We start from the raw sequence: 26,097 nt of genomic DNA, 5'->3' as shown, positions 1-26,097 counted from the left end.
ATCGACATAACCTGAAAGGCCGCTCAGCAAGGAAGAAGCCACTGCTCCAAAACTGCCATAAAAAAGCCAGACTACAGTTTGCAACTGCACATGGGGACAAAGATCATACTTTTGAAGAAATGTCCTCTGGTCTGATGAAACAAATATAGAACTGTTTGGCCATAATGACCATCGTTATGTTTGGAGGAAAAAGGGAGATGCTTGCAAGCTGAAGAACACCATCCCAACCATGAAGCATGGGGGTGGCAGCATCATGTTGTGGGGGTGCTTTGCTGCAGGAGGACTGGTGCACTTCACAAAATAGATGGCATCATGAGGAAGGAAAATTATGTGGATATATTGAAGCAACATCTCAAGACATCAGTCAGGAAGTTAAAGCTTGGTCACAAATGGGTCTTCCAAATGGACAATGACCCCAAACGTACTTCCAAAGTTGTGGCAAAATGGCTTAAGGACAACAAAGTCAAGGTATTGGAGTGGCTATCACAAAGCCCTGACCTCAATCCCATAGAACATTTGTGGGCAGAACTGAAAGAGCGTGTGCGAGCAAAGAGGCCTACAAACCTGAATCAGTTACACCAGCTCTGTCAGGAGGAATGGGCCATAATTCACCCAACTTATTGTGGGAAGCTTGTGGAAGGCTACCCGAAACGTTTGACCTAAGTTAAACAATTTAAAAGGCAATGCTACCAAATACAAATTGAGCGTATGTAAACTTCTGACCCACTGGGAATGTGATGAAAGAAATAAAAGCTGAAATAAATCATTCTCTACTATTTTCCCGACATTTCACATTCTTAAAATAAAGTGGGGATCCTAACTGACCTAATACAGGGAATTTTTACTAGGATTAAATGTCAGGAATTGTGAAAAACTGAGTTTAAATGTAATTGGATAAGGTGTATGTAAACTTCCGACTTCAACTGTACATCATTATTTATTCTCGGGAACACCGTTAATTTTTTTTTTAAAACACTAAATGTAATTTTGCAGTGACTAAGCTTTTGTCTGACGGGTAATTTAAATGAAACTACAATAATCCAACCAATTGGATGCAATTCTATGATGATTCTATGATGATGATTCAACCAATTAAACAAAACCTTATTTCACATTTTCAAAACAGATCTTTCCAATTTAAACAAAACCCTCTCTCATGCAACTAAAGACATGTGTTTCAAGAAAATCTTAGTTTTGGGGGGGATTTGGAGAGGGCGTTGGGGACCTACAACACACTACCTTTGGTAGATGGTCTTGAGGGTGACCTAGTGTTAGTGGGTAGAGGGGGACTACAGTACACTACATTTCCTAGATGGTCTTGGGTGTAGTTTTAAAGGACAACATTACCTCTCATAGATGGTCTTGAGGGCGGCCTGGTCGGGAATGCCGTCGGTCTCCTCCAGGAATAGGATGAGCCAGGAGGTCCTGTAGGGCCACGTCTCAGTAAGGTTGATCCACGACGCCAGGCGGTCCCAGTTGAACGTGATCTGATTGGCCCTTAGCAGACGACCTGTAGACAAACAGAACAGCATTGTCCCAGTCATCCTGGAGAAAACAAACAGTCTTTCCTCAACAATATATTATTCACAATAATCTGTCCATTCATCATTTTCTAGATGGTCAATTGTGGTTTATGTAGTAAACCCAGTGACAAACATGGGGGTAGCTACTGTGTGTGTGTGTGTGTGTGTGTCGCGCGCGCATCTGTCTGTCTGCATGACTCTGTGTGTATTTGTGTCTTGACTGTGTGTGCCTGTGTGACCCACCTGTGACAGAGACTATGTTGAGCAGCCTCCTCATGGTCTGGGGACTGATGTCACTGAACCAGTCCTCTGTCACCAGCAGCTTGCTCAGGTCAAAGGACATCTGCCGCGTCACCGTCCTCTGCATCTGCCTGCGCCGGTATGTGTCCTATACACAGAGAAACCATATATTAACTTTGTTTAAAAGTCGACTTTGGGCACGCAAAAAAGGTCCAACTCGGCCCCTTTCTCAAAACTCTAACAGAAATGGGGTGTGCCTTTGGTGATTCATCGATGTGTCATTTTGGTAATACGCGCCGTGACCGACATAGCTAGTTATTTAGCCAAGCTAGCCACTTTAGCTAGCCACTAAAGTTTAAGTGTGTGTGTTGACGTCATTTCACAGGATTTGTTTTTGGACGGAAGCTGTAGAGATCGGTAAGAAATGGCACTTCTGTAGCCAAATATCTTATTCATCCATTTGTTTTTGTTTTTAAGCATTAAATGACCTGGTATGATGGTGATCATCAATCTGATCTTTATTGACCACATCGATTCAGGACACACGTTCAACATCCCATCTGAAAGATGGCACCCTACACAGGGCAATGTCCCCAATCCCTGACGTGGGGCATTGGGAGCTTTTTTTCAGACCAGAGGAAAGAGCTATGGGATTGGTCCTGGATGCATCTCAAGTGGCACCCCATCTCCTTTATAGTGCACTACTTATGACCTGAAAACAAAATGTTTCTGGTAAAAAGAAGTGCACTACAAAGGGAATAGAATCAAAGCACCTGCATATGACTGAATTTACATGTGTAGATATATGTGTGGTTATTATATTGATTTAAACATGCCCAATCTGAAGGCTTTTGATGATACTATTGGTGACAGTGTTGACCCATATGCCAGTCCTCGGGAATCCACCAGGCCATACACACAAACACGCACGGCAAGAAGTGCACCAGCAGAAACGGTCGCCCTGATGCTAGCTCCAAGTCAACATTGCAGTTTTTTGTTTACTCGTGTCATTTTTTACTTTATTTGCTCAGGACGTTTTGGGGATTTTTATGATAGACATGCACTTCTGGACATCAGAACAGCGGTTATTCACCAGAAAAATTGACTTTCCAGAACCGTACACTTTTTCTTTTGTTTTTTCTTTTGACAATAAGGTAGACAAGCTCAGGGCAAGGATTTCCTATCAACGGGACATGAGAGACAATACAAAAATGTAATACTCCTGACTGACATGGCTCTCAGATTCCGCGCTGAATCCAGCTATCCAGCCTGCTGAGTTTTCCCTACATTGCGCGGACAGGTCGAAGGTATTATCCAGGAAAAGTAAAGGAGGAGGGGTTTGCTTCATCATCAACAACACAATGGTGTGACTGTGGTAATGTATAAACCTTACGAGTTTTTGCTCTCCCGATCTGGAATATCTCACAACAAAATGTCGACCCCAAAATACTAACCCTTGCTGTCTCCCTGCACAGACCTGCACCTTTGAGACTATTTGCACCTTAGAGACTCTCCAAACATTCAACCCATACACACACACACATACTGCTGTTCTACTATATACTATTAATTCATCTGCGTGACCAAGGCTATTACTATGCATACTACCTCTTCTTTTACTATTGATATTATTGATTATTGTACTGCAATGTTGAGGCAACGAGCACACAAGCATTTCACTGTACCTTTTATCCCTGCTGTTAACTGTGTACGTGACAAATAAAATGAGAGTTGGATTTGACACACAAACACTCTTCTCTCTCTTACCCTGCGGTTTAGGGTGGTCTTGCTGCCAAACTTTGTCATCTCTCCGATGCTGTGCTGGGATAGCTTCCTGTCCAGCTCCTCATGCCAGCCTACAAGACAGAGACAGGAAAGATGTAGATGAGAAATCAGAGCTAATGACAGACCAATCATTTGACACATTCAGTCATAGTCCTGATTTGGGAGCTACAGTTGAGTGCAATGGGGGCCATTTGGGTTTTGCAGGTGGCTGTATTTGTTCAGTGTCTGGATGAATGCGAATGAGCGCGTGTGCACGAGTCATGTGTGGCTGTGTGAGTCCATCTTTACCGTCTGAGAGGTACGGATTACCGTCTGAGTTGCTGGTGTCTCCGTTAGCAGGCGCTGCCACACACATCTTCCTGGCGCTACTCAACCCCCGGCTGTTGAGGAAGACGGGCAGGTGGACGATGTTCCTCATGTAGTCATGGCCGTTGATGTTGGAGTCCCTGAGCACGCTGTTCAGGTTCTGGTTGATGGCCTTGATGATGATGTGGGGGTCGCTGGCGAAGATGGAGATGAAGGGGCCTTTGGAAAACAGCACCCTCACCTGGTGAAGCAGGGAGAAGCAAGGTACATATGGTGAGGTGTGGGGAAAGAAAGGTGTGTGTGTGTTAAATTATCCTTGTGGGTACCAGAAGTCCTCACAGGATAGTAAAACAAGGAAAATTCAGACAAGTGGGGACATTTTGCCAAACCCCACAAGGAAAAATGCTATTTTAGGCTTAGGGGTTAGGTTAGGGTTAGGGTTACAATTAGTGATAGGAGTTAGGCATAGGTATAGTTTTAAGGTTAGGAGCTAAGGTTCGTTTTAGGGTTACAATTAGGGTTAGGAGTTAGGGTTAGGTATAGTTTTAGGGTTAGGAGCTAAGGTTAGGTATAGTTTTAAGGTTAGGAGTTAAGGTTAGGTTTAGGGTTAAGGAAAATAGGGGTTAGGGAAAATAGGATTTGGGAAGGGAATCAATTTGGTCCCCACAAGGATAGCATTACAAAGCCGTGTGTGTGTGTGTGTGTGTGTCTCTGTTAGGGTGTGTGTAGCATATTCGTTGTTTCTATTCTAAAACCTTTTCCACAGCAGTCAGCTCATAACTCCATTATCCCAATGGGCAAGACATTGAAATATTATATTTTGTGACTGCTATCAAAGTCTCGACAAATTGCTCTAATCAATGAGGGTTGTTGCTTCTGACTACAAAGACATCTTACATAAAACATCCATTATTTCCTTTGACCTAAGATTGTATTTGTAAACAAGAAGCAGCAAGTTTAGATACTCAAATAAATTGATCAGATTACAGAAAATTGCATTACTGTGAGTAATAACAAAAATCATGACAGCTTCTGGAACCTTTGTGAGTGATGTGTGTGTGTTCTTTCTATTATTGGGACAGATCGGAATAATTCCATTTGCAGACAAAAGCCCCACACAAGGTGAGGAGTTGGGGAACATATCAATGTTACTGTTCGAGGTTATACAGTATACCCAACCACCCTGTGACTGTGTGTGAGTGTGTGTAAGCCGTGTCCAGGCCGCTCTGTCTCCTTAGGCGAGACATAGAAATCGCTGCCCCCCTCCTATCCCCGCAAAACCAGAATAGCGTAGCACAGTGTTGGCTCGCAATGCAGTTGTGACAGCCCATCCATGTTGTACCGTTTGTAAAACAGGCATTTGCATTGGCTTTATTAGCCTAGACATTATTCCTGACCAATGATTAAGACTAAACATTTTGGCTATTTAAGATGGGCATACGAGCTACCCAAGTTTATCAGGAGTAATTGTTTGCATATTTGCAATGAGAATCAATGTGTTTACACAGCGAGAAATGCAGAAGTTTTTTCTAATTCGCTATGATCAGCTTGTACATTTTTTTACTAATAGGCTTACATTCATGACAATTTAGCCCACGGAGTGACACTCCTGGACAGCACTCCTGAGTAGGGCTGTTTAGGTGACTGTATTACCGCCACACTTCCACGTGGTCGCTAAGTCACAGTAATCTCCTTTTATGCACTCTGGACATGCTTTGGTAGTACCCAACTCACTAATGACGATCAGGTCCTAATGGCCTAGTACTTTACTGTCCCTCCAGCCACTCTGACATCAATGCAAATCATATCAAACACATATCATCAAAGCAGTAGGCCTATTGTACTTTTAAAACTCACCTCAGTGTGATTGATCAATTTGAAGAAAGAAGTTCAACAGCAGGTTGAAACAGTGTAAAACATGGTTGTTGTGGATGTTGTTTCAAAGCTACACAGAATGTCTCACCACAATGCGTTTCCATCTCCTCTCTCTCCTTTACTCCTTTCTCGAGCACGCAGACGGGCTGTCAACAGTTTAGTGAAATGTATTTAGTTGCAAAAACCTGTTACTGTAGATGTTCCCACACAGACTTGACTTGGTTTCCCAAATTAAGCACTGGGTAGCTGCAGGAACAAGGTTGGAGAGCCCATGGCAAACAGAGTATGGGCAGAATATCACCTGTTGGGGCAGCGAAAGCATGCTCCTCAAACAGTGGTTGATGCATGGAGTGAAGTAAGTGTTCTTCTATTTCTTTCTCAGCTGCTCATATAAAGCACATGCTCCGCCGTCAAACCGAAGTAGCTTACAAAACAGACCGGCGGGAAAGCGTGCGGCCTCCATTTGCTATTCGAGTGCATACAGATGACATGTCTTTTTCTCCCCTGCCCCGTTCCTGCCCATTTGATAACGGGCCATTCTAAATCAAAACTAAATTTGACATATTAGTAAAGACGAGATTCAATTGAGTATAGTCTGATGGGTGAAAATATGATCACTTGATGAGGGAACAGCTGTGCAGCCAGAGGCAAGGGACAGGGCACGCTTTTTTTGGTACTTTCTCAAATCATCAATAGTCTATAGCCGCATCATGCATACCATATATGTTTCGATTTCTAAGGCATTCTAAGGTTTGTATCATTCACAACTCAAGTTGTCACGTAACTAAAAATGTTGCATACAGGACCTGTTTCAAATGATCACTTATACGTTCAACACAGCCACTTCATAAGCACAGTCATTCTGTAATGGGAAAAATACCCTTTCTATTTTATTCAGTTATATTCTTCTTACTATAAAATCATCTAAAATAAAATAGCGGCACAGGACTTATAAGCATATATTGTCATCTAAATGAACTAGCCCACAGCCTATGGCATGGAGCATAGCCAGATAACACGGGTCTACAGTAGGCAAACTCATCTTCAGTTCTTCTGCAATACATTCTCGTCATATCATGTTTCTTTAGACCTGACTAAAATAAATAATGTATTTATTGTGATGGTATATATGACATTGATTTATTTTACTTTTTAAAATGTAGATGTTCCAAAGCGCATCAGCAGCGTGTATGCGTGGAGGCCTGGAGATGATAAAGGAGTTTATGTTAATTAACGGTCAATTACCGTGAGACTGGCAGTCTTTTGCTTGACAATAACCGGCTGACAACATTTCATGACCGCCACAGCCCTACTCCTGAGTAGCCCAATTTCATTCCATATTGCCCATTTTATTTTGACCTGTCCCGTTTTCAGGATATGGTGTTTGTTAACATGCGAAGTCATATTCAAATCGAAGTGCATTTTTATTTGATAGGCCACGCCCTTCTGGCTATTTGTCATAAATATGGTCTCAAGTCTATAGGCTACAGAAAAACCACATAGGCTACTGCTCTTTCTACTATAGGATACATCATTTATGTAGAGGACTTGAGCGTTGGTGGACTGCCACAGCTCTGCGTCTCCCCAACAGCACCCTAGAGAGGCACGCTGGGCACGCACAAGATAAATATTTTGCGGCCCTGACTTTGGCAAAGTGGGCACTGCTTAACATGGTGCGGCATCAGCACTCACCTAAATGGCCCATATGCCACTGGAAGAGAGACGTTTTCATTGTTTTGGGCAGAATTATGTGAAGCGGTATGTGTTGTCGGAGGTGCATCTTGGTCAGTTCGATGCCGCCCTCGTCAACCTGCCGTCTAGGTGGCCGCCTAATCCTGCCTAATGGGCGGGCCGGCCCTGTGCGTGTGAGGTGCTCGCTGCATGTGTGTGTGTCTGTGAAGGGACCTCAGTTCACCACCTAGCAACCCCGTCTGTCACGCCTGCTCCCGCCCTTCCCTCCCCAGCATTGCGCACTCCTGCCATCATCATTACGCACACCTACCTTTTCCCCGTCACGGGCATCAGCTATTATTGGACTCACCTGGACTCAATCACCTCTGTCATTACCTTCCCTATATCTGTCTGGTTCCCCGCTCTGTTCCCTGCTTCTGCATTGATTGTCATACGTCCTTGTTTACCCGTGTGCTGATGCTGTTCCTGTCTTGTTCTATGTCTGTTTCCGATTAAGTGTTTGACTCCCCCTACTTTTGGCCATGTAGTGTAAGTTGTTTCTATTCTATTCTAAAACTATTTCATATTCCGATACAGCTCAGTCAGCTAATAACTCCACTATCCCAATGAACCAAAGACATTGAAATATTACATTTTATGACCGCTATCAAATGTCTAGATACATTACTCTAAACATATGAGTGATGTTGGTTATTCCATTACAAAGACATCTTACATAGAAGACCCATTATTTCCCCAGATCAAAGATTTCATTAGTAAACAAGAAGCAGCGAGTTCAGATGGCCTTGCTCCTCTAATAAATTGATCAGATTAAAGACAATTGTATTACTGACAGCTTCTGGAATCTTTATGACTGATGTATGACTATGTGTTGTTTGCTCTCTTGGGACAGATTGTTTTCGGAAATAACTCAAAAGGTTGCACAAGGGTGAGATGTTCAAAAAAGTTACTGCTCAGAGTTATACGGTATACCCTATCACCCTGTGACTGTGTGTGTGTGTGTGTGTGTGTGTGTGTGTGTGTGTGTGTGTGTGTGTGTGTGTGTGTGTGTGTGTATCTCTTACCGTATCCAGCATCTGCAGTACTTTGTCCTGTTCACAGGAGTCCAGGCCGTCTATGATGACAGCCAGACGCGTCTGGTTCTGAGTGAAGCCATCGATGGTCTTAGCCATCCTCGCCATCAGCTCCACCTCATTCTTCAACACCTGAGGATGGAGGAGAGAGAGGTACAGCGAGATATAAAGATATGTAGAGACAGGTAGCAGGTATGTGTGTATGTTTGTTTTTGTGTGTACATGCATGTGTAGCTGTTTGCAGTGCACTCTACCTTCATGAAGCCCTCGCTCTTGAGCTTGTGCATCTTGTTGGCGGCGCTGTGCAGCCTCTTCCTCTGGGAGTTTAGCACCGAGTCAGCCACCTGCCACCAGGTCCGGCAGTTGAGCACCAGCGCCAGGCCCACCACGCTGGCCATGGCGATCAGCACGGCATTCACCGTCTGGTTGGCAACGTCCACCTTTATGCATTTTGAAATTGTCTTATTCAACATTGGTGAAGCAATTCATACTTTTTAATCACATTGGTTTCAGAACCTGCAATAATGCTAAAAGGCCAATAAGCTAGACTAATAAAGGAAACCTTGAAGACGGCGAGGAGGGCCATGCCGGTGATCAGGCAGCCCAGGATGAAGACGAAGATGACGAAGGAGGGAACGCAGCATGTCTTCTTCCACTTCTTCTTCCCTATAATACAATTTTGAATGACTATCTGAACAGAAATGCCTATTTTTGCTGCCTATGATCAATTTAACATGAAAACATAGAAAAGAGTAGGTATAAAGTATTCAGTGGGCATACAAATATTTTGAAACAGGAAGTAGGCTACTAACTAAGCTTGTTCAATAAGAACACTCGTTCTTATTGTCTGTTGGACGTTTGCAAGCCTTTGTTCTTAGTTCCTACTGAAAACTGTGTGTTAACGAATGTAGTGACTGATAGTGACTCAAAGTGGTGCCAATAGTAGAACACATTTGCCCAAGGGGATTCAATAAAGTAAACTGAATTAACTAGTCTGTCCTCCTCTGGTCCTTACCATGTGATTCCTCCGTCTTGAAGACCCTGAAAAGGCGGCTGGCCATGAAGCCAAACTCCCTCTCACAGGCATCAGACAGGGTGGCTATCATCTCTGCCAGGCTGGTCTCTCCTCCCACACTGGACAGACGGTTGTAGTCCGTGAACAGGAACCTGCAGGGACACAACAGTAGAGGGAGAGGAGTGGACATATTAAATCATTGGTCACACACAAACTACAGCTTAGAACGGCTTTATATGGAATTCATAAAGTCTCCATGAGCGCTACATAAATAATATGCAAATAATTGACAAATCAAGGCATATAATGAAGTGATGTAAAGAAGTTAATTACATCCAGGACTGATGTGATAAATACGGCATGTGATTGTAGTTTAGATTTCTGGCTTTGCTAAGAGGGATTTGGTAGTGATTTTGGGTGGGTGAGGAGGGGTGTGTGTACCAGATGGGCAGAGAACAGGTGGTCTGTGTGTGTGTGTGTGTGTGTGTGTTATACCTGACGGGCAGTGCGCGGGTGGTCTGTTCGGGCAGGTCAGGGGGGTTGACGAACATCAGTTTGAGCAGCAGCTCCAGGTAGCCGATGTGTCGTGCCAGACTGGTACTGATCACCCATGCCCAGTTCCAGTTCTCCCCCTCACGACGACTGCCGAAGTACACCACCACTACAGAGCGAGGGAAACAGTTATCTCCAAACTGGATCATTAACAGCCACCACCACTACAGGCCAAATGAAGACAGCCAGAGTTTAAAAAAAAAACTGTTCCTGTGTCATTACAAGGGTTTGAAAAAGCCAGTCAGTATAGTGCATAGGCTGTGTTTTAATATACTGTTTATTCAAGCATTAAGTCCAGTAAAAAGTATGAATCCTTTTTCGAATCTCCCTGATATCGCTAACTGCGTTGCTACCAGAGGTCACTACATTATTGTTACTGGTATAACACTGCCCTCTAGTATGGCACTTGAAAATAACTTAATACTACTGGACTACATACAAAATGGAGGACAAAGTGACGGTCTCACCGAAGAAGACATAGACCAGGGCCAGCAGGCTCAGGGAAACGGCAATGGCCAGCTTGGGGTCAACGGTGAAGCCCAGGACCAGAGCTACTGAACCACACAGCAGCAGGGACAGGAACAACACCATCCAGGAAAACTGGAACAATGGCTCCACCTGCTGGCCAGCAAATGTCTTCATCTCATCTGGAGAGGGGAAGAAAAGGAAGGTGTGAATGAGGAGTAAGATCAGGCGAGAATGAGTTTATAAAATAATTTCTTAATATTAACAGCTATCTTATTATTAACATGTATAACATATTGTTAAAGGAGTAGTTCACTATTTTACAACTTATTGTTAGATGGTTCCTCACCCTGAAAGTAATCTATTGACCAGGAGAAAATGTAATCCAACAGCCACTACAAACTTTAGCTTACTTTAGCCATCACAAGCTAACAATCAATGGAAGTGATGGGGGCTTGTGAGCATTAATTATTTTTTTTATGGCCAAATCACCTTTAAGTAACATCAAACCAAATATGCAGTTGATTTCAAGTGATTTAGACATATTTTCTAAATGCTCACATGCCCCCATCACTTCCATTGATTGTTAGCTTGCTATGGCTACGGTTGTAGTGGCTGTTTAAAGAACCTTTTACCCTGGATTACCGTTTCTCTTGGCCCATAAATTACTTTCAGGGTGAGGAACTATCTAACATCAAGTTCTAAAATAGTGAACTACTCCTTTAACATATCATTCTTTTTTGGTTTGACGGGTTCTGTCCTATTTGAGCAGTATCATAAACGCTCAGACTCCTCTATAGAAGTGAGTGGAGCAATGGCAAGCAAACTGCCTTATAGAGAGAGATACAGTGAGCTCCAAAAGTATTGGGACAGTGACACATTTTTGGGAAATGATACAAAAAGTATATGAAAATGATACAATGACTATGAAGTTAAAGTGCAGACTGTCAGATTTAATTACATTTTTTTTATTTATGTGAACCGTTTATAAATTACAGCACTTTTTATACATAGTTCTCTCCCCCCCATTTTAGGGGACCAAAAGTATTGGGACAAATTCACTTATATGTGAATTGAAGTAGTGAAAAGTTTAGTATTTGGTCCAATATTCCTAGCACGCAATGATTACATCAAGTTTGTGACTCTACAAACTTGTTGGATGGTATTGCTGTTTGTTTTGGTTGTGTTTCAGATTATTTTGAGCCCAATAGAAATGAATGGTAAATAAATGTATTGTGTCATTTTGGAGTCACTTTTACTGTAAATAAGAATACAATATGTTTCTAAACACTTCTACATTAAAGTGGATGCTACCATGATTACGAAAAGTTACAAAAGCACAAATATGATACCCCCAAGACATGCTAACCTCTCACCATCACAATAACAGGGGAGATGAGCATTTTTTGGAGGTATGATATTTATGCCTCTGTAACTTTCTCTCTCATCAATATTCACGATTCATTCAGGATTATCTGTAATCACGGTAGCACCAACATTAATGTAGAAGTATTTAGAAACATATTCCATTCTTGTTTACAATATAATAGACTCCAAAATGACATCAAAAAAATGAAATGTAAAAAAAAAAATGTCGGAAGTTTATATACACAGGTTGGAGTCATTCAAACTCGTTTTTCAACCACACAACAAATTTCTTGTTAACAAACTATAGTTATGGCAAGTCGGTTAGGACATCTACTTTGTGCATTACCCAAGTCATTTTTCCAACAATTGTTTACAGACAGATTATTTCACTTATAAAATCACTGTATCACAATTCCAGTGGGTCAGAAGTTTACATGCACTAAGTTGACTGTGCCTTTAAACAGCTTGGAAAATTCCAGAAAATGATGTCATGGCTTTAGAAGCTTCTGATAGGCTAATTGACATCATTTGAGTCAATTGGAGGTGTACCTGTGGATGTATTTCAAGGCCTACCTTCAAACTCAGTGCCTCTTTGCTTGATATCATGGGAAAATCAAAAATCAGCCAAGACCTCAGAAAAAAAATTGTAGACCTCCACAAGTCTGGTTCATCCTTGGGAGCAATTTCCAAGCGCCTGAAGGTACCACGATCATCTGTACAAACAATAGTGCGCAACTATAAACACCATGGGACCACGAAGCCCATGGTGCTCAGGAAGGAGACACGTTCTGTCTCCTAGAGATGAACGTACTTTGGTGTGAAAAGTGCAAATAAATCCCAGAACAACAGGAAAGGACCTTGTGTACCTGGTTCCTCCAGAATCTTCACAATTATCTATATCCACAGTAAAACGAGTCCTATATCATCATAACCTGAAAGGCCGCTCAGCAAGGAAAAAGCCACTGCTCCAAAACCGCCATAAAGCCAGACTACGGTTTGCAACTGCACATGGGGACAAAAATCATACTTTTTAGAGAAATGTCCTCTGGTCTGATGAAACAAAATTAGAACTGTTTGGCCATAATGACCATCATTATGTTTAAGAGGAAAAAGGGGAAGGCTTGCAAGCCTAAGAACACCATCCCAACCGTGTAGCAACGGAGTGGAAGCATCATGTTTTGGGGGTGCTTTGCTGCAGGAGGGACTGGTGCACTTCACAAAATAGATGGCATCATGAGGGAGGAAAATTATGTGGATATATTGAAGAAACATCTCAAGACATCAGTCAGGAAGTTAAAGCTTGGTGGCAAATGGGTCTTCCAAATGGACAATGACCCCAAGCAAACTTCCAAAGTTGTGGCAAAATGTCTAAGGACAACAAAGTCAAGGTATTGGAGTGGCCATCACAAAGCCCTGACATCAATCCTATAGAAAAATTCACCCAACTTATTGTGGGAAGCTTGTGGAAGGCTAACCAAAACGTTTGACTCAAGTTTAACAATTTAAAGGCAATGCTACCAAATACTAATTGAGTGTATTTAAACTTCTGACCCACTGGGAATGTGATGAAAGAAATAAAATCTGAAATAAATAATTCTCTACTATTATTCTGACATTTCACATTCTTATAATAAAGTGGTGATCCTAACTGACCTAAGACAGGGAATGTTTACTAAGATTAAATGTCAGGAATTGTGAAAAGCTGAGTTTAAATGTATTTGGCTAAGGTGTATGTAAACTTCCGACTTCAACTGTATATTTATATTTTGAAATCTGGCCGCAGACCCCACTTTGAGAACCCCTGGTATAAATAATACTCTAATTCTGTTTTAGTTCCTTACCTTCCAGTTTCTTGAGCAGGAAGGACTTGCCGCTGCCCCACTGGGCGTACAAGCCCACACAGATGGGTGGCTGCATGGTGGGCTCACTGAGGATGTCTGCCAGGGCACTGCTGTACAGGTCATAACCCAGCATGTCTCCGTCAGACTCAGTAGGGGACAGGTGGCCTTAGAGGGGACACAGACAGATGGAATGAGGTTACTTACAGCTCTACAATATCTACATTATTTACCGTTTATTTGGTTACAAGTCTACAATATTTATATAAGTAATATTGTCAGAGAACAGAGGCTAAAACGTGACTCCCAGTCTTATCGAATCCATCACACAGGTAATGTCCTTTATGGTATTCTACTAGATTTTCACTGCCGAAAGTCACTGACCGAGCTTCCGGAGAGAAAGGATACTCACGGGCTCCAAAGATCTGGGTGAGGATGCTCTTCTGGTGGCTGCAGTCGATGTTGTAGGGCGTCTCTCCGGCCTTGTTGGGCCGGTACAGCAGGCGGCCATCTTTCGGGTTACGGAGGAGGAGCTCCGCCAGCCTGCGGCTCCGCCCACGTATGGCGATGTGGAGAGGGGTGTCGCCTCTCTAGCGGGAGACAGGTAGGATCAGACTTCACATCTACATAACTAGTCTTTTTGACATTCTGTATGCCATGTATATGGTTTATTATACGTTACATATGGACGGCGATAGATTATTATACAGGTGGTTTAAATGCTAGGTTTAATAAAGGTTAAATATCTTGTACCTTATCTACAGCTGACACCTTGGCTCCTTTGTCCAGCAGAAGCTCCACTATGTCAATATTCCTCATCTTAGTGGCCTTGATCAGAGGGCTCTCTGAATCCTGAGACAAGAAAACACATGATTATGGTTTGGAGAACAGTGACTACAGTAGATGGCTGTGTATGTGTCTGGGTTGTCACATAGTTCAAACATTAAAAAGGCACTCGCACATCTGAGCAAACTTTTTTGGAGGTGCATGGTAACTGTTGAACAAGATGAAGGAAAAAGGAAACCGCACACTGCTCTTGATAGTATCACTGATCTTTAATAAGCTTGAAATATGGTTGTTGCCTCTTACCTTGGTGCAGGTCTCTGTGTCGGGGTTGCACTGAAGGATATCTCTCACCATGGTGGCATTGCCTTTCTCCACGGCCCAGTACAGGGCTGTCTTGTTATCCTACAAGAGGTCAAAATGTATTTTTGTAAGGCAGTTGAGGTGAATTGTATGTACTTTCTTCTATAATGTCTCCGTCCCAAATGGCATACCCTCCCCGAAATAGTGCACTACTGTTGACCAGATTCCCTGTGGGCCCTGGTCAACAGTAGTCCACTATATAGGGCAGCCTTTCTTTAAGTATGGGTTTGGGTCGCGACGTGTCAGAGTAAATTTATAATTATTTGATGAATTACTGGAATTGATTTGGCCAAGTACAACTGCACTCTCTGTTCAGTGCACTCTCTGCTTAGCAGCTGTGTCTCTGGTCAGTTTGGCAGCAGCGCGAGTGGGAGGGAGATGTGCGTATGCTTCGTGGTTTGCCGGATCTTTTTTCGGCAGACTTCTTGAAGATCACTCTGCGACCCACACGATGCAGCGTTGTCGTTCAGCACTAGATGATGCGCTGTCAGCCACTGACTTGTCATTCCCACTCCCCATTGAATGAACTCAAGCTTGCCACAAGTTCTGACTGAGCTCAATCGTCACGAAGCGCAAATACAGCGATGAGTTCCCTCTCTTTGTTTCACACACATTTTGAGAAATAACAAAGAGCGCCCACAATGTGTTTTGTGCGGGGAAGTGCTTCGTAATGAGTCTATCAAAATGAACAAATCAAATGACACGTCCAGACCAAACATCCACAGCACGAAGTTAAGCCCAGGGAGTTCTTTCAGAACAGGGCAGAATACTTCAGGAAACAGTGCTTTCGACGGTAGAAGAGTAAGTCAGTTAGCAAGGCATTGTTGTCATTTTATAACAGGTGATGATAAGCAGAAATAAGGGAGTATTATCTCTGACAGTAGTCAATGTGAGTTTCACCACATACCTATGCGAGTCAAGGTTCTCAACTCTGGCGTACTTAAAAAAACAAGTACAGGAACAGACTCGATGCTGAACACGACCTCTGGGTTGCACTGTCAAAAACTGAGCCCAGAATAGACATGCTTGATGAAAACTTCAACCAGCCACACACCTCTCATTAGGACTGTGTGTGTTTTCTGGTCTACATCTGTGTGATGTGATCAATCAGTTTATTCCAGTTCAGAATGATAACGCTTTCTTGTATTTTAACAGCAACAGTTCCAACCGAGACAGATATGTAAGAGAGTTTTTAATGGGAAAAATAAACATGAATAGCTATTTATATTGGTATTTTATTGTTATTTGTTTTTGTCTACATTGCATTTGTTTTACGCATACGTGCAATGTAATGTACCAATATTTAAATATAGTTGCATGTTTTCATAAGCTTGGGTCCCCAAAAAACACAGAATTTCTAATTTGGGTTCCAGGCTGAAAAAGTTGAAGAACCTCTGATATAGGATATAGGGTGCAATTCTGGATGCACGGTATGTGTCTTATCTGAAGTAGCCAGGTGTCAGACTCATTACCTGTCCTCTGATGTCGATATCAGCGTATTTGTGCAGCAGAGCCCTCACTATCTCCACATGGCCTCCTCTCACTGCCCCGATAAGCACTGTGTCTCCACTCTGTACAACACACACACACACAATAGGTCACCAAACAGCATACACACTACATCCACATCTCAATACAGCACCTATAATACAAAATATGTGTCCGAGTGTGCTCCTTTGCCCACCCTGTCTGGTATGTTGACGTAGGTGCCAGCGTCCAGCAGGTCCTGTACTATCTCAGTGTAGCCCTCCTTGGCAGCGATCATCAGGGCTGTGTTGCCGTCCTTTTCCGTCATGTTCACGTTAGGGTTCCTCTTCAGAAGCTCCTTCACCACCTCAGTGAAACCTCCCTTCACTGCCACAATCAGAGCCGTCATCGAGTTCTACAGGGGGTGGGATGGAGAGAGGGAGGGAATGAGGAACAGTGGAAAGAGAGAGAGGGGGGGGACGGAACAAAGGGAGAAAAGAGAGACAGAGTACAGGAAAGGGATAGAATGAGGAGAGGAGTAGAGAGAGCCGTGTGATTACGATGATAGTCAATCCATCCAAATTAACTACGCTTGATGTACAAAGCCTTTCTCTAGAGCTTTAAACAGATGATAAAACAGTGAGAGGTGTAGACCGCAGAACTAGAATACCGGTATGTATTAGAATGTCTGTTCATTATAATGTTATTCTATTTCTATGGTGTAGATCAGCGGCCATCAAGTGGTCGATCGTTGTCGATCTCCAAGGCATTTCTAGTCAATTGCCAAACATTTCTGTTATAAACCCAACGATAAAGCCTTGTGTTGCTATTTTTTTTATTAAGTCTCGGGCTGTTGGTGGTAGGTGCAGCCAATTCAGCTGCCCTGCGCGCCGGGGTAGGCAAACTGTTGCCATTTCATGTGTCTTAAGGTACAAACTGCCTTCCCGGTGGGCCTGGAGAGGAAATCAAGTGCACTATGCTACCGCTAGCCAATCAGATTGCTCAGATGACCGTGTCTGCAGTAACGTAGCAGGCATAAAAGAAAGCTAAGGCAAAATTGGTACTGTGAGATTTCAAAACGTTTAAAACCATGACTAGAGACAGACTGTCAACGAATACAGTAACAGACGCTGTTTTTATGAGTGAGTTCATGTTTAAGTTCTTACTTAACACTGTCAACACTTTGTATTCAACACTTCTATAAGCCATAAAATGCACGTTCTTCCTATTTCCACTCAGCGCTATAACAAGCAATGCAGCAGCAATGAATGAGTAGGAAAGTGTATCTATAGGCTTGTGTTGATGTTATTATTAGCGGCTTGGGTCTTTTTTAATATAGAAGAATATTTCACATTCTCTGTTCATAGGAGTAACAACATGAATTTGTGCATGAGGCAGAAATAAGGCGGTGCGACTTGAGTTTCGCCATCAGCTGGAAGACAGTGTCCCTTTTTGGTCAGTGTGAGTGGAGGAAAGGGAGAGCGGAGGGATGTGGAGAGGCGGACCCTAAGTCTGCTGCTCTCTCCCTCCGCTGAGACTGACCATCAGATGCAGGCACCATCAGCCCAGTAAAATAAAAAGCTAATTATTTAAATGTATGCTCACTCAGCTGTGCCTCACAAGTAATACAACAATGTATCTATTACCAGTGTGATCTTATAGCCTACCTCAAATTTTAAAATCTAATTTAAAAAAAATGTCCCGAACAACAATGCATTGGCAGGTAAATTCAAGTAAAGCCAATATGCAGTGATAATGTATTGGGCCTATAGCTTACTGCACAAACCTCATTGCTACAGTACTGTTTTTAATTGGTTAATGTTGCATAGGTTACGTTTTTTTAAGTCATGTTAATAAAAAATCAGAGCGGTAGATCTCGGCATGCATTTTGACTCAGAAAAGGTTGGTGACCACTGGTGTAGATTGCAGACATACCGCCCCCTCCTGGTCGACATCGGCTCCGTTCTCCAGCAGGTGCATCACACAGTCAAAATGGCCCTTCCTGGCTGCCCAGATCAGAGGGGTAGTGCCGTACTGAGAGAGGGAAAGACACAGACACACACACACACAATTATCAATACTGGCACAGGTCACTATTTCTGGCCAAACTGGGGCACCACTAACCCAGTGGGCCACCACTAACCCAAAGGTTGGCATTGCCCAGCCATGCTGCCCAATCTGTTGTCTCACCTTGTCAGAGCAGTTGACCTTGGCTCCATTTTCCAGCAGGACCTGGACGATCTCAGCATGACCTCTGCCTGCTGCCCAGATGATGGGGTACACACTGTATTGCTGATGGCAGAGAGCGAGAGAGAGACTTAGTGTGAGTCCCAAATGGCACCCTACTCCCTACACAGTGCACTACTTTTGGATGTAGTGCCCTATGTATAATACATGGGGAATAGTGTTTCCCTCTTCACCCATAAATATGTGTATAATACATGGGGAATAGCCATGAATTAAAGGCCGCCCACAGGAGGGAATGCAGTCCAGAGGTGTGGTTGTTTCCAGGAGCATGGGGGTAATGGAGTCTGATACGTTGGAAGTTATGGGTAACAAGATGGACGCCTGCCTCCTGGGCCCCACCACCTCTGGTGCCTTATTTGGTATGTTTTATATTCTTTATTGAGGAAAAATGTAGTTACTACGACTGTGATTGTCTCACCTAGCTATCTTAAGATGAATGCATTTGACATTTTAGTCATTTTTTGCAGACGCTTTTATCCAGAGCGACTTATACAGTAGTGAGTGCATTCATTTTCGTACAGGTCCCCCGAGCAAATCAAACCCACAACCCTGGCGTTGCAAGTGCCATGCTCTACCAACTGAGCCACACGGGACCACTAACAGTAGGTTGCTCTGGAGAAGATCATCTGCTAAATGACTAAAATGTAAAATGTCTGAGACGGGTCATGATGACTGCTCACCTGTCCAGTAGTGTTGGGGTTGGCTCCGTTGTCAAGGAGAACCTTGGTTACCTCCACGCGGCCCTTGTAGGCAGTCCACATCAGGGCCGTCCAGCCTCCCTGCAGAACACCAAACACACAACCTCAATTGCTGTACAAAAACATTCTCCTGCACACATTACAATACCTTTGGGGCTTTACACGCAAAAACATTACAAACCTAGCCTGTACATTGGAAAGCCTGTACATTGAATAGTTCTGTGGTTTTGTAGAAAAAATAAGGAAGGGAAGCGCTGCTAAGGTACACAACAGAGGTCGACTGATTAATCGGTATGGCCGATTAATTAGGGCCGATTTTACGTTTTCATAACAATCGGTAATCAGCATTTTTGGACGCCGATTACATTGCAATCCACGAGGAGACTGCGTGGCAGGCTGACCACCTGTTACGTGAGTGCAGCAAGGAGCCAAGGTAAGTTGCTAGCTAGCATTAAACTTATCATAAAAAACAATCAATCTAAACATAATCACTAGTTAACTACACATGGTTGACAATATTACTAGTTTAACTAGCTTGTCCTGCGTTGCATATTGTCAATTAGATTGCCTGTTAATTTATCATCGAATCACAGCCTACTTCACCAAACGGGTGATGATTTAACAAAAGCGCATTCGTGAAAAAAGCACAATCGTTGCACCAATGTTCCTAACCATAAACATCAATGCCTTTCTTAAAATCAATACACAAATATATTTTTTTAAACCTGCATATTTACTGTTAAGTCAGAAGTGTACATACACCTTAGCCAAATACATTTAAGATCAGTCTTTCACAATTCCTGACATTTAATCCAAGTGGTTTTGGCGCAGTGGCTTCTTCCTTGCTGAGCGGCCTTTCAGGTTATGTCGATATAGGACTGGTGCACTTCATATATAGATACTTTTGTACCCGTTTCCTCCAGCATCTTCACAAGGTCCTTTGCTGTTGCTCTGGGATTGATTTGCACTTTTCGCACAAAAGTACGTTCCTTTTCTAGGAGACTGAATGCGTCTCCTTCCTGAGTGGTATGACGGCTGCATGGTCCCATGGTGTTTATACTTGCGTACTATTGTTTGTACAGATGAACGTGATACCTTCAGGCATTTGGAAATTGCTCCCAAGGATGAACCAGACTTGTGGAGGTGTACAATTTTTTTTCTGAGGTCTTGGCTGATTTCTTTGGATTTTTCCATGTCAAGCAAAGAGGCACTGAGTTTGAAGATAGGCCTTGAAATTCATCCACAGGTACACCTCCAACTGACTCAAATGATGTCAATTAGCCTATCAGAAGCTTCTAAAGCCATGACATAATTTTCTGGAATTTTCCGAGCTGTTTAAAGGCACAGTCAGTTAGGTGTATGTAAACTTCTGACCCACTGGAATTGTGATACAGTGAATTATAAGTGAAATAATCTGTCTGTAAACAATTGTTGGAAAAATTACTTGGATCATGCACAAAGTAGATGTCCTAACTGACTTGCCAAAACTATAGTTTGTTAACAAGAAATTTATGGAGTGGTTGAAAAATGAGTTTTAATGACTCCAACCTAAGTGTATGTAAACTTCCGACTTCAACTGTAGTTAAAAGAAATTCATGTTAGCAGGCAATATTAACTCGGGAAATTGTGTCACTTCTCTTGCGTTCTGTGCAAGCAGAGTCAGGGTATATTCAGCAGTTTGGGTTGCCTGGCTCGTTGCGAACTGTGTGAAGACCATTTCTTCCTAACAAAGACCGTAATTCATTTGCCAGAATTTTACAGAATTATGACATAACATTGAATGTTGTGCAATGTAACAGTAATATTTAGACTTAGGGTTGCCACCCATTCGATAAAATACGGAACGGTTCCGTATTTCACTGAAAGAATAAACGTTTTGTTTTCAAAATGATAGTTTCCGGATTTGACCATATTAATGACCAAAGGCTCACATTTCTGTATGTTTACTATATTATAATTAAGTCTATGATTTGATATTTGATAGAGCAGTCTGACTGAGTGGTGGTAGGCAGCAGCAGGCTCGCAAGCATTTATTCAAACAGCACTTTCCTGCGTTTGCCAGCAGCACTTAGCGATGCTTGAAGCACAGCGCTGTTTATGACTTCAAGCCTATCAACTCCCGAGATTGGCAATACTATAGTGCCTATAAGAACATCCAATAGTCAAAGGTATATGAAATACAAATGGTATAGAGAGAAATAGTCCTATAATTCCTATAATAACTACAACCTAAAACTTCTTAACTGGGAATATTGAAGACTCATGTTAAAAGGAACCACCAGCTTTTGTATGTTCTCATGTTCTGAGCAAGGAACTTAAACGTTAGCTTTTTTACATGGCACATATTGCACTTTTACTTTCTTCTCCAACACTGTGTATTTGTATTATTTAAACCAAATTGAACATGTTTCATTATTTATTTGAGACTAAATTGATTTTATTTATGCATTATATTAAGTTAAAATAAAAGTCTTCATTCAGTATTGTTGTAATAGTCATTATTACAAATATATTAATTAATTTAAAAAACTTGAATAAATTTTTTTTTAAATAAAACATTTACAAAAATTAAACCGGCCTATTATTCGGTATCGTCTTTTTTTGGTCCTCCAATAATCCGTATCAGTATCGGCGTTGAAAAATCATAATCGGTCGACCTCTAGTACACAATAGTAGATTTTGGTAGACAGAAGGTGCTCTTTGGTAAGAGGGGTAAATTGGTCATCAAAAAGAAAGGAGGACTAAGGCACTCTTCATATAATTCATTAAAAGGCCTTTATTTCTATGGCATGTTCAATGGAAACAAAGACTAAAAACTCTTGACGCGTTTCGGCTGCATGGCCTTCGTCAGGGAGTAGTACTGTGTTTTTATTGAAAGTACTAACCGAAGTGGACTGAACAAGCATACAAATCAAGTTTATACGATCACCAACACATTACAGATATTACTGATTGTGGCCAGTTGAACTGACTGAGTGTCTCACCATGTCTCTGTGTTCTATGTAAGCACTGCTGTCTAGCAGCTCCTTCACCACATCTACATGGCCCTCCTTAGCAGCACAGATCAGAGCAGACCAGCAGTCCTGAGGAAAGGAGAATACCACATCACATCATACCGGTCACCATGGAAACAGGGAGACGACCATGACTACCGTTACTATGGAGACCTCAGGCAAAGTTCACAGTGATTGGCACATTCCCAATGATTGTCATATTGAACTGAATGTATTCATGTCGGCCTTAAAAAGCTCTGACGAAGGCCGTGAGGCCGATACGTAAGCTTATTAAATACCAGTGATACTATCAAGAGCAGTGTGCGGTTTCCTTTTTTCCTTCATTCATGTCGGCCTTGAAATGAACGTGTGTATGTGTTTATCCATTGAGCTCTCCTACTCACCACATCGTCCAGGTTAACATTGGCTCCTCTCCTGATGAGCTCCTGTACTATCTCAATACTGCCCTGCTCTGAAGCCAGCATCAGGGGTGTCTGCCCATTCTGTTAGGGAGGGGACAAAGGCAAGCAATTAGAAAGACCTAACACAACGAATGATCTCTCTTTATACAGTAATAGACCCAATCTTCATTAGACTACCTTTATTAGACTGTGTTTCCCAAATGGAACCCTATTCTGTATATAGGGCACTACTTTTGAGTAGGACCCATAGAACTCTGGTCAAAAGTAGCACACTATAAGGTGATAGGGTGCCATTTAGAACAACAGCCTATATATAATAACTATAGCTAGATTAGTAGACCTGTAGGCCTATTAGATAGTATGAGGATACTCACGTCACTTCTGCCGTCCACCTCCTTGAACTTGTCCAGGTGGGCCTTGAGTGCTGCCAGGTTCTCCTCCTCCACGTAGCTGAAGAGGTTCTGGATGGCCAGAGTGGTCATCTTGATGGAGGTGGTGGTGTCCATGGCTGCAGCTACTTCTCCTCACCTGCACTGCACCTGCATGGTGAGAGATCATAGAAATAGAACGCTTCACTTCAATGCGTACACTCAAAATGGCTGCCAAACCACTCATTATGGCATAACTGACTCCAATAGGAACCCCCGTTCTACTCATTCTAGTTCTGTGGAAGAAAGACAGGATACTAGTCATGGGAAGCTAACAAAAATGTAATAAACACAATATATAGCTTAGCACCAATAACAGCAACATACATGCTTTGACCCCTCACTTGTTATAGGCTACCTTTGATTTATAAAAGGCTAGACTATATCTACATTTTTATATAAAAAGCAGTGTGAAACAGTGACCATAGAAATATATTTAGTAGAACGTGCTTGGAACCGCTGACCATGGGGAGCTCCATTCTATTCATTCTAATTCTATAGCGGGTGGTGACCATGTGAGATGGAGATTTAACAGAGCACATAGCCTAGTTATCTGACCGTGGCAGACAGCCAGTGGGTCGACTCACTCCAGTGCTACCTGGCCCAGGCCTAGCTATCTCCTGACAGATGCAAGCAATATCACACTCAGAGACTCAAGACCACTCACTCACTACTTTGGCGGCAGGATTTTCACCCAGGCAGTCACAGCAGGAAGAGTTGAAAGAGATGTTTGCTTGGTTTATTCAAGTTCTCCTGGCTGCTATCATCGTCTGCCATGAATTTATTTTCTCACTCAGAGAATAGCCTCTGCTTGGCAATGCATACAGTCTTCTTCCTATTTTACCGGCACACAAAATGGCAGGTAGTCTACATTTTGGTTTTTAGTTTTCTCAAAGCATGTGCTGTTATTAGTCCAAGGCTATATAGTGTTATTACAATGTTATTATCCATTCGTTTTTGGCATAGAAAACATATATACAGTAGCCTAGGTCATACTAGAAATTCACGGGTAACACACCAATGGCATAGAAAATATTACAACCCCAAAATATATCAATGAAAACCAACTTACCCTATTCACAGGCTCTTTGGGGAAGACATTAGGCTAGGTAGGCAACAGGCCTAAGTGATGTATCTTCCTGGCCTAACCATTAACACAAGTTTATTAATCATCATGCATAATTAGGGCTGTGACGGTCATCGAATTCTGGATGACGGTAACTGGCCAGCCAAATGACAGCGGTCTCTGTAACAACCGTGGGAACAGCGGTTACCTCTCCTCTGCTCCTGACTGCAGTCATGTCTAGATGAGTACAGCTTATATCAAATTGACATCAATGAGCATTTTTTTGTCTTATGTCAATTAGCGAATTTTTGCAGTCAGCATTTTCTTTTTTAAGGGTTATGATGTTTATTTTATTTTCATGACGGTCTTCATCCATAACCGTTGTTACACGGTTATTCGGTAATTGTGCCAGCGCTATCCATAATGTACTCTCTCCATAAAACTGGTCAGTTTTATTACACTAACTATATTCCTATCCGACACAATACAGACAAATGCAGACAGTTTAGCTTACAATTCAGCCAGCCAAGCCTACAGTGTACAATGTAACCTTAACATTCATGGCAGGGCGCACTTAATCAAGGCTCAAAAATAAACCCATTCTGTATGACATGAAACAATTACTAGATTAACCAGCCCTGCTGGCAGGCTGACAGCCAATAAAAAAAAGCATTCCTTCGATCACCACAGAGAGAGCACAGCACAAGCCCTCCAGCATTCTCACACACAAACACCCTCCAGCATTCCACCACACAACACCCAGGGCCTGTTGCAGCAACAGTAACACAACAGCTGAAAGCAGACACAAAGAATAGAAAATGGAGGCAAGGCAGCCAGCAAAACATCAAAACGCATCACCGTGTGCTGCATTGCTGCCAATACCATTAACCTGTCGGCTGTCGCACACAGACAGAAGATAAGGCACAATTTATTACACTGTTACAACTGTGCAATCTTATCTATGGGAATAACAGGCCTACTGTTCTCTTATGTGGGTTATTTTTGGCTACTCTCGTTTCGCTCTGTAACTTTTGTCTCCGCACACAGCGGTCCTGGCTAGACCTATTGACTAGGCTATTCTCCCTGGCTGTGGCTGCTGATATTGAATTATGTATGAGGATGAGATACCACTCAGCCTCTCTGGCACATGCTCAGAGGACAGTGCACAGTGGAGAAAACAGGCCCAATATAGGCCAGTGGCACCACTGACCTAGAGAGTATAATATCAATCAATCAAATGTATTGTATAACGCCCTTATTACATCATCAGTTGGTAACTTCAATACTATGATGTAGGCCTAGTTGTGAGGATGGTTTGAACCGTTAAGACCTTCCTGTCCATCTGTGGTATACAACGAATAGCCTATATGTCACGTGTGCTCCCTCTCCGGACTCTAGGTCACAAGGCTGCTCGTTATGGCTGCACACCTGTCACCATCGTTACGCGCACCTGCGTGTCTTCAGACTCATCTGGACTCCATCACCTCCCTGATTACCTTCCCTATATATGTCACTCCCTTTGGTTCCTTCCCCAGGCGTCATTGTTTCTGTATTATGTCTGTGTGCTGTTAGTGTTTCTTGTTTTGTTTTACGTTGCGTTTATTTATTAAAACACGCACTCCCTGAACTTGCTTCCCGACTCTCAGCGCGCATCGTTACACAATAGCCCTAAATGGAATATGTAAGACATAGTACAGTATCTGTGGTATGCAGATGATAAGGGTTTGTGTTAAAAGCAGAATTATGCATTTCAAGCAACAACAAAAAATGATTAAATGCATAAGAAATATCTTGCTGCACTTCTCTCTCGCTACTTTTCTCAGTCTAGCCTACATGTTTCTGGTCAAATGGATGAACTTAAAAGCATTAGGAAATGTAGCTGCCCATTTTCTTTCTAT

At 42.5% G+C, this 26,097-nt stretch overlaps 1 protein-coding gene across 8 annotated transcripts in view; it reads right to left on the bottom strand.

Moving 5' to 3' along the window:
- Positions 1 to 26,097, bottom strand: part of kidins220b (kinase D-interacting substrate 220b) — a 42,457-nt gene that overhangs the window by 14,412 nt on the left and 1,948 nt on the right. For 3 of the 8 annotated variants that reach the window (XM_029754935.1, XM_029754957.1, XM_029754962.1), the window contains exons 2-23: positions 23,080 to 23,244; positions 22,688 to 22,786; positions 22,275 to 22,373; positions 19,273 to 19,371; positions 18,536 to 18,637; positions 18,281 to 18,379; positions 16,563 to 16,760; positions 16,351 to 16,449; positions 14,822 to 14,920; positions 14,486 to 14,584; positions 14,145 to 14,322; positions 13,736 to 13,900; positions 10,529 to 10,708; positions 10,005 to 10,170; positions 9,510 to 9,661; positions 9,057 to 9,160; positions 8,749 to 8,934; positions 8,486 to 8,626; positions 3,837 to 4,095; positions 3,531 to 3,619; positions 1,767 to 1,911; positions 1,348 to 1,510 (exon numbers count right to left, since the gene is read on the bottom strand). In XM_029754935.1, coding sequence (XP_029610795.1) covers positions 1,348 to 1,510; positions 1,767 to 1,911; positions 3,531 to 3,619; positions 3,837 to 4,095; positions 8,486 to 8,626; positions 8,749 to 8,934; positions 9,057 to 9,160; positions 9,510 to 9,661; positions 10,005 to 10,170; positions 10,529 to 10,708; positions 13,736 to 13,900; positions 14,145 to 14,322; positions 14,486 to 14,584; positions 14,822 to 14,920; positions 16,351 to 16,449; positions 16,563 to 16,760; positions 18,281 to 18,379; positions 18,536 to 18,637; positions 19,273 to 19,371; positions 22,275 to 22,373; positions 22,688 to 22,786; positions 23,080 to 23,211 — 3,053 coding nt within the window. In that variant the 5' untranslated portion in view covers positions 23,212 to 23,244. Of the gene's footprint in view, positions 1 to 1,347; positions 1,511 to 1,766; positions 1,912 to 3,530; positions 3,620 to 3,836; positions 4,096 to 8,485; positions 8,627 to 8,748; positions 8,935 to 9,056; positions 9,161 to 9,509; positions 9,662 to 10,004; positions 10,171 to 10,528; positions 10,709 to 13,735; positions 13,901 to 14,144; positions 14,323 to 14,485; positions 14,585 to 14,821; positions 14,921 to 16,350; positions 16,450 to 16,562; positions 16,761 to 18,280; positions 18,380 to 18,535; positions 18,638 to 19,272; positions 19,372 to 22,274; positions 22,374 to 22,687; positions 22,787 to 23,079; positions 23,245 to 23,800; positions 23,969 to 24,205; positions 25,611 to 26,097 lie in introns of those variants that run through there. The other 5 variants (XM_029754953.1, XM_029754968.1, XM_029754942.1 and 2 more) reach the window with 4 other exon arrangements.

The sequence above is a fragment of the Salmo trutta genome, chromosome 1, assembly GCF_901001165.1.
Source record: "Salmo trutta chromosome 1, fSalTru1.1, whole genome shotgun sequence".
Classification (NCBI taxonomy): domain Eukaryota; kingdom Metazoa; phylum Chordata; class Actinopteri; order Salmoniformes; family Salmonidae; genus Salmo; species Salmo trutta.
Note: the sequence above shows the minus strand (reverse complement) of the source record. Positions and strands in the feature narration are given on the sequence as shown.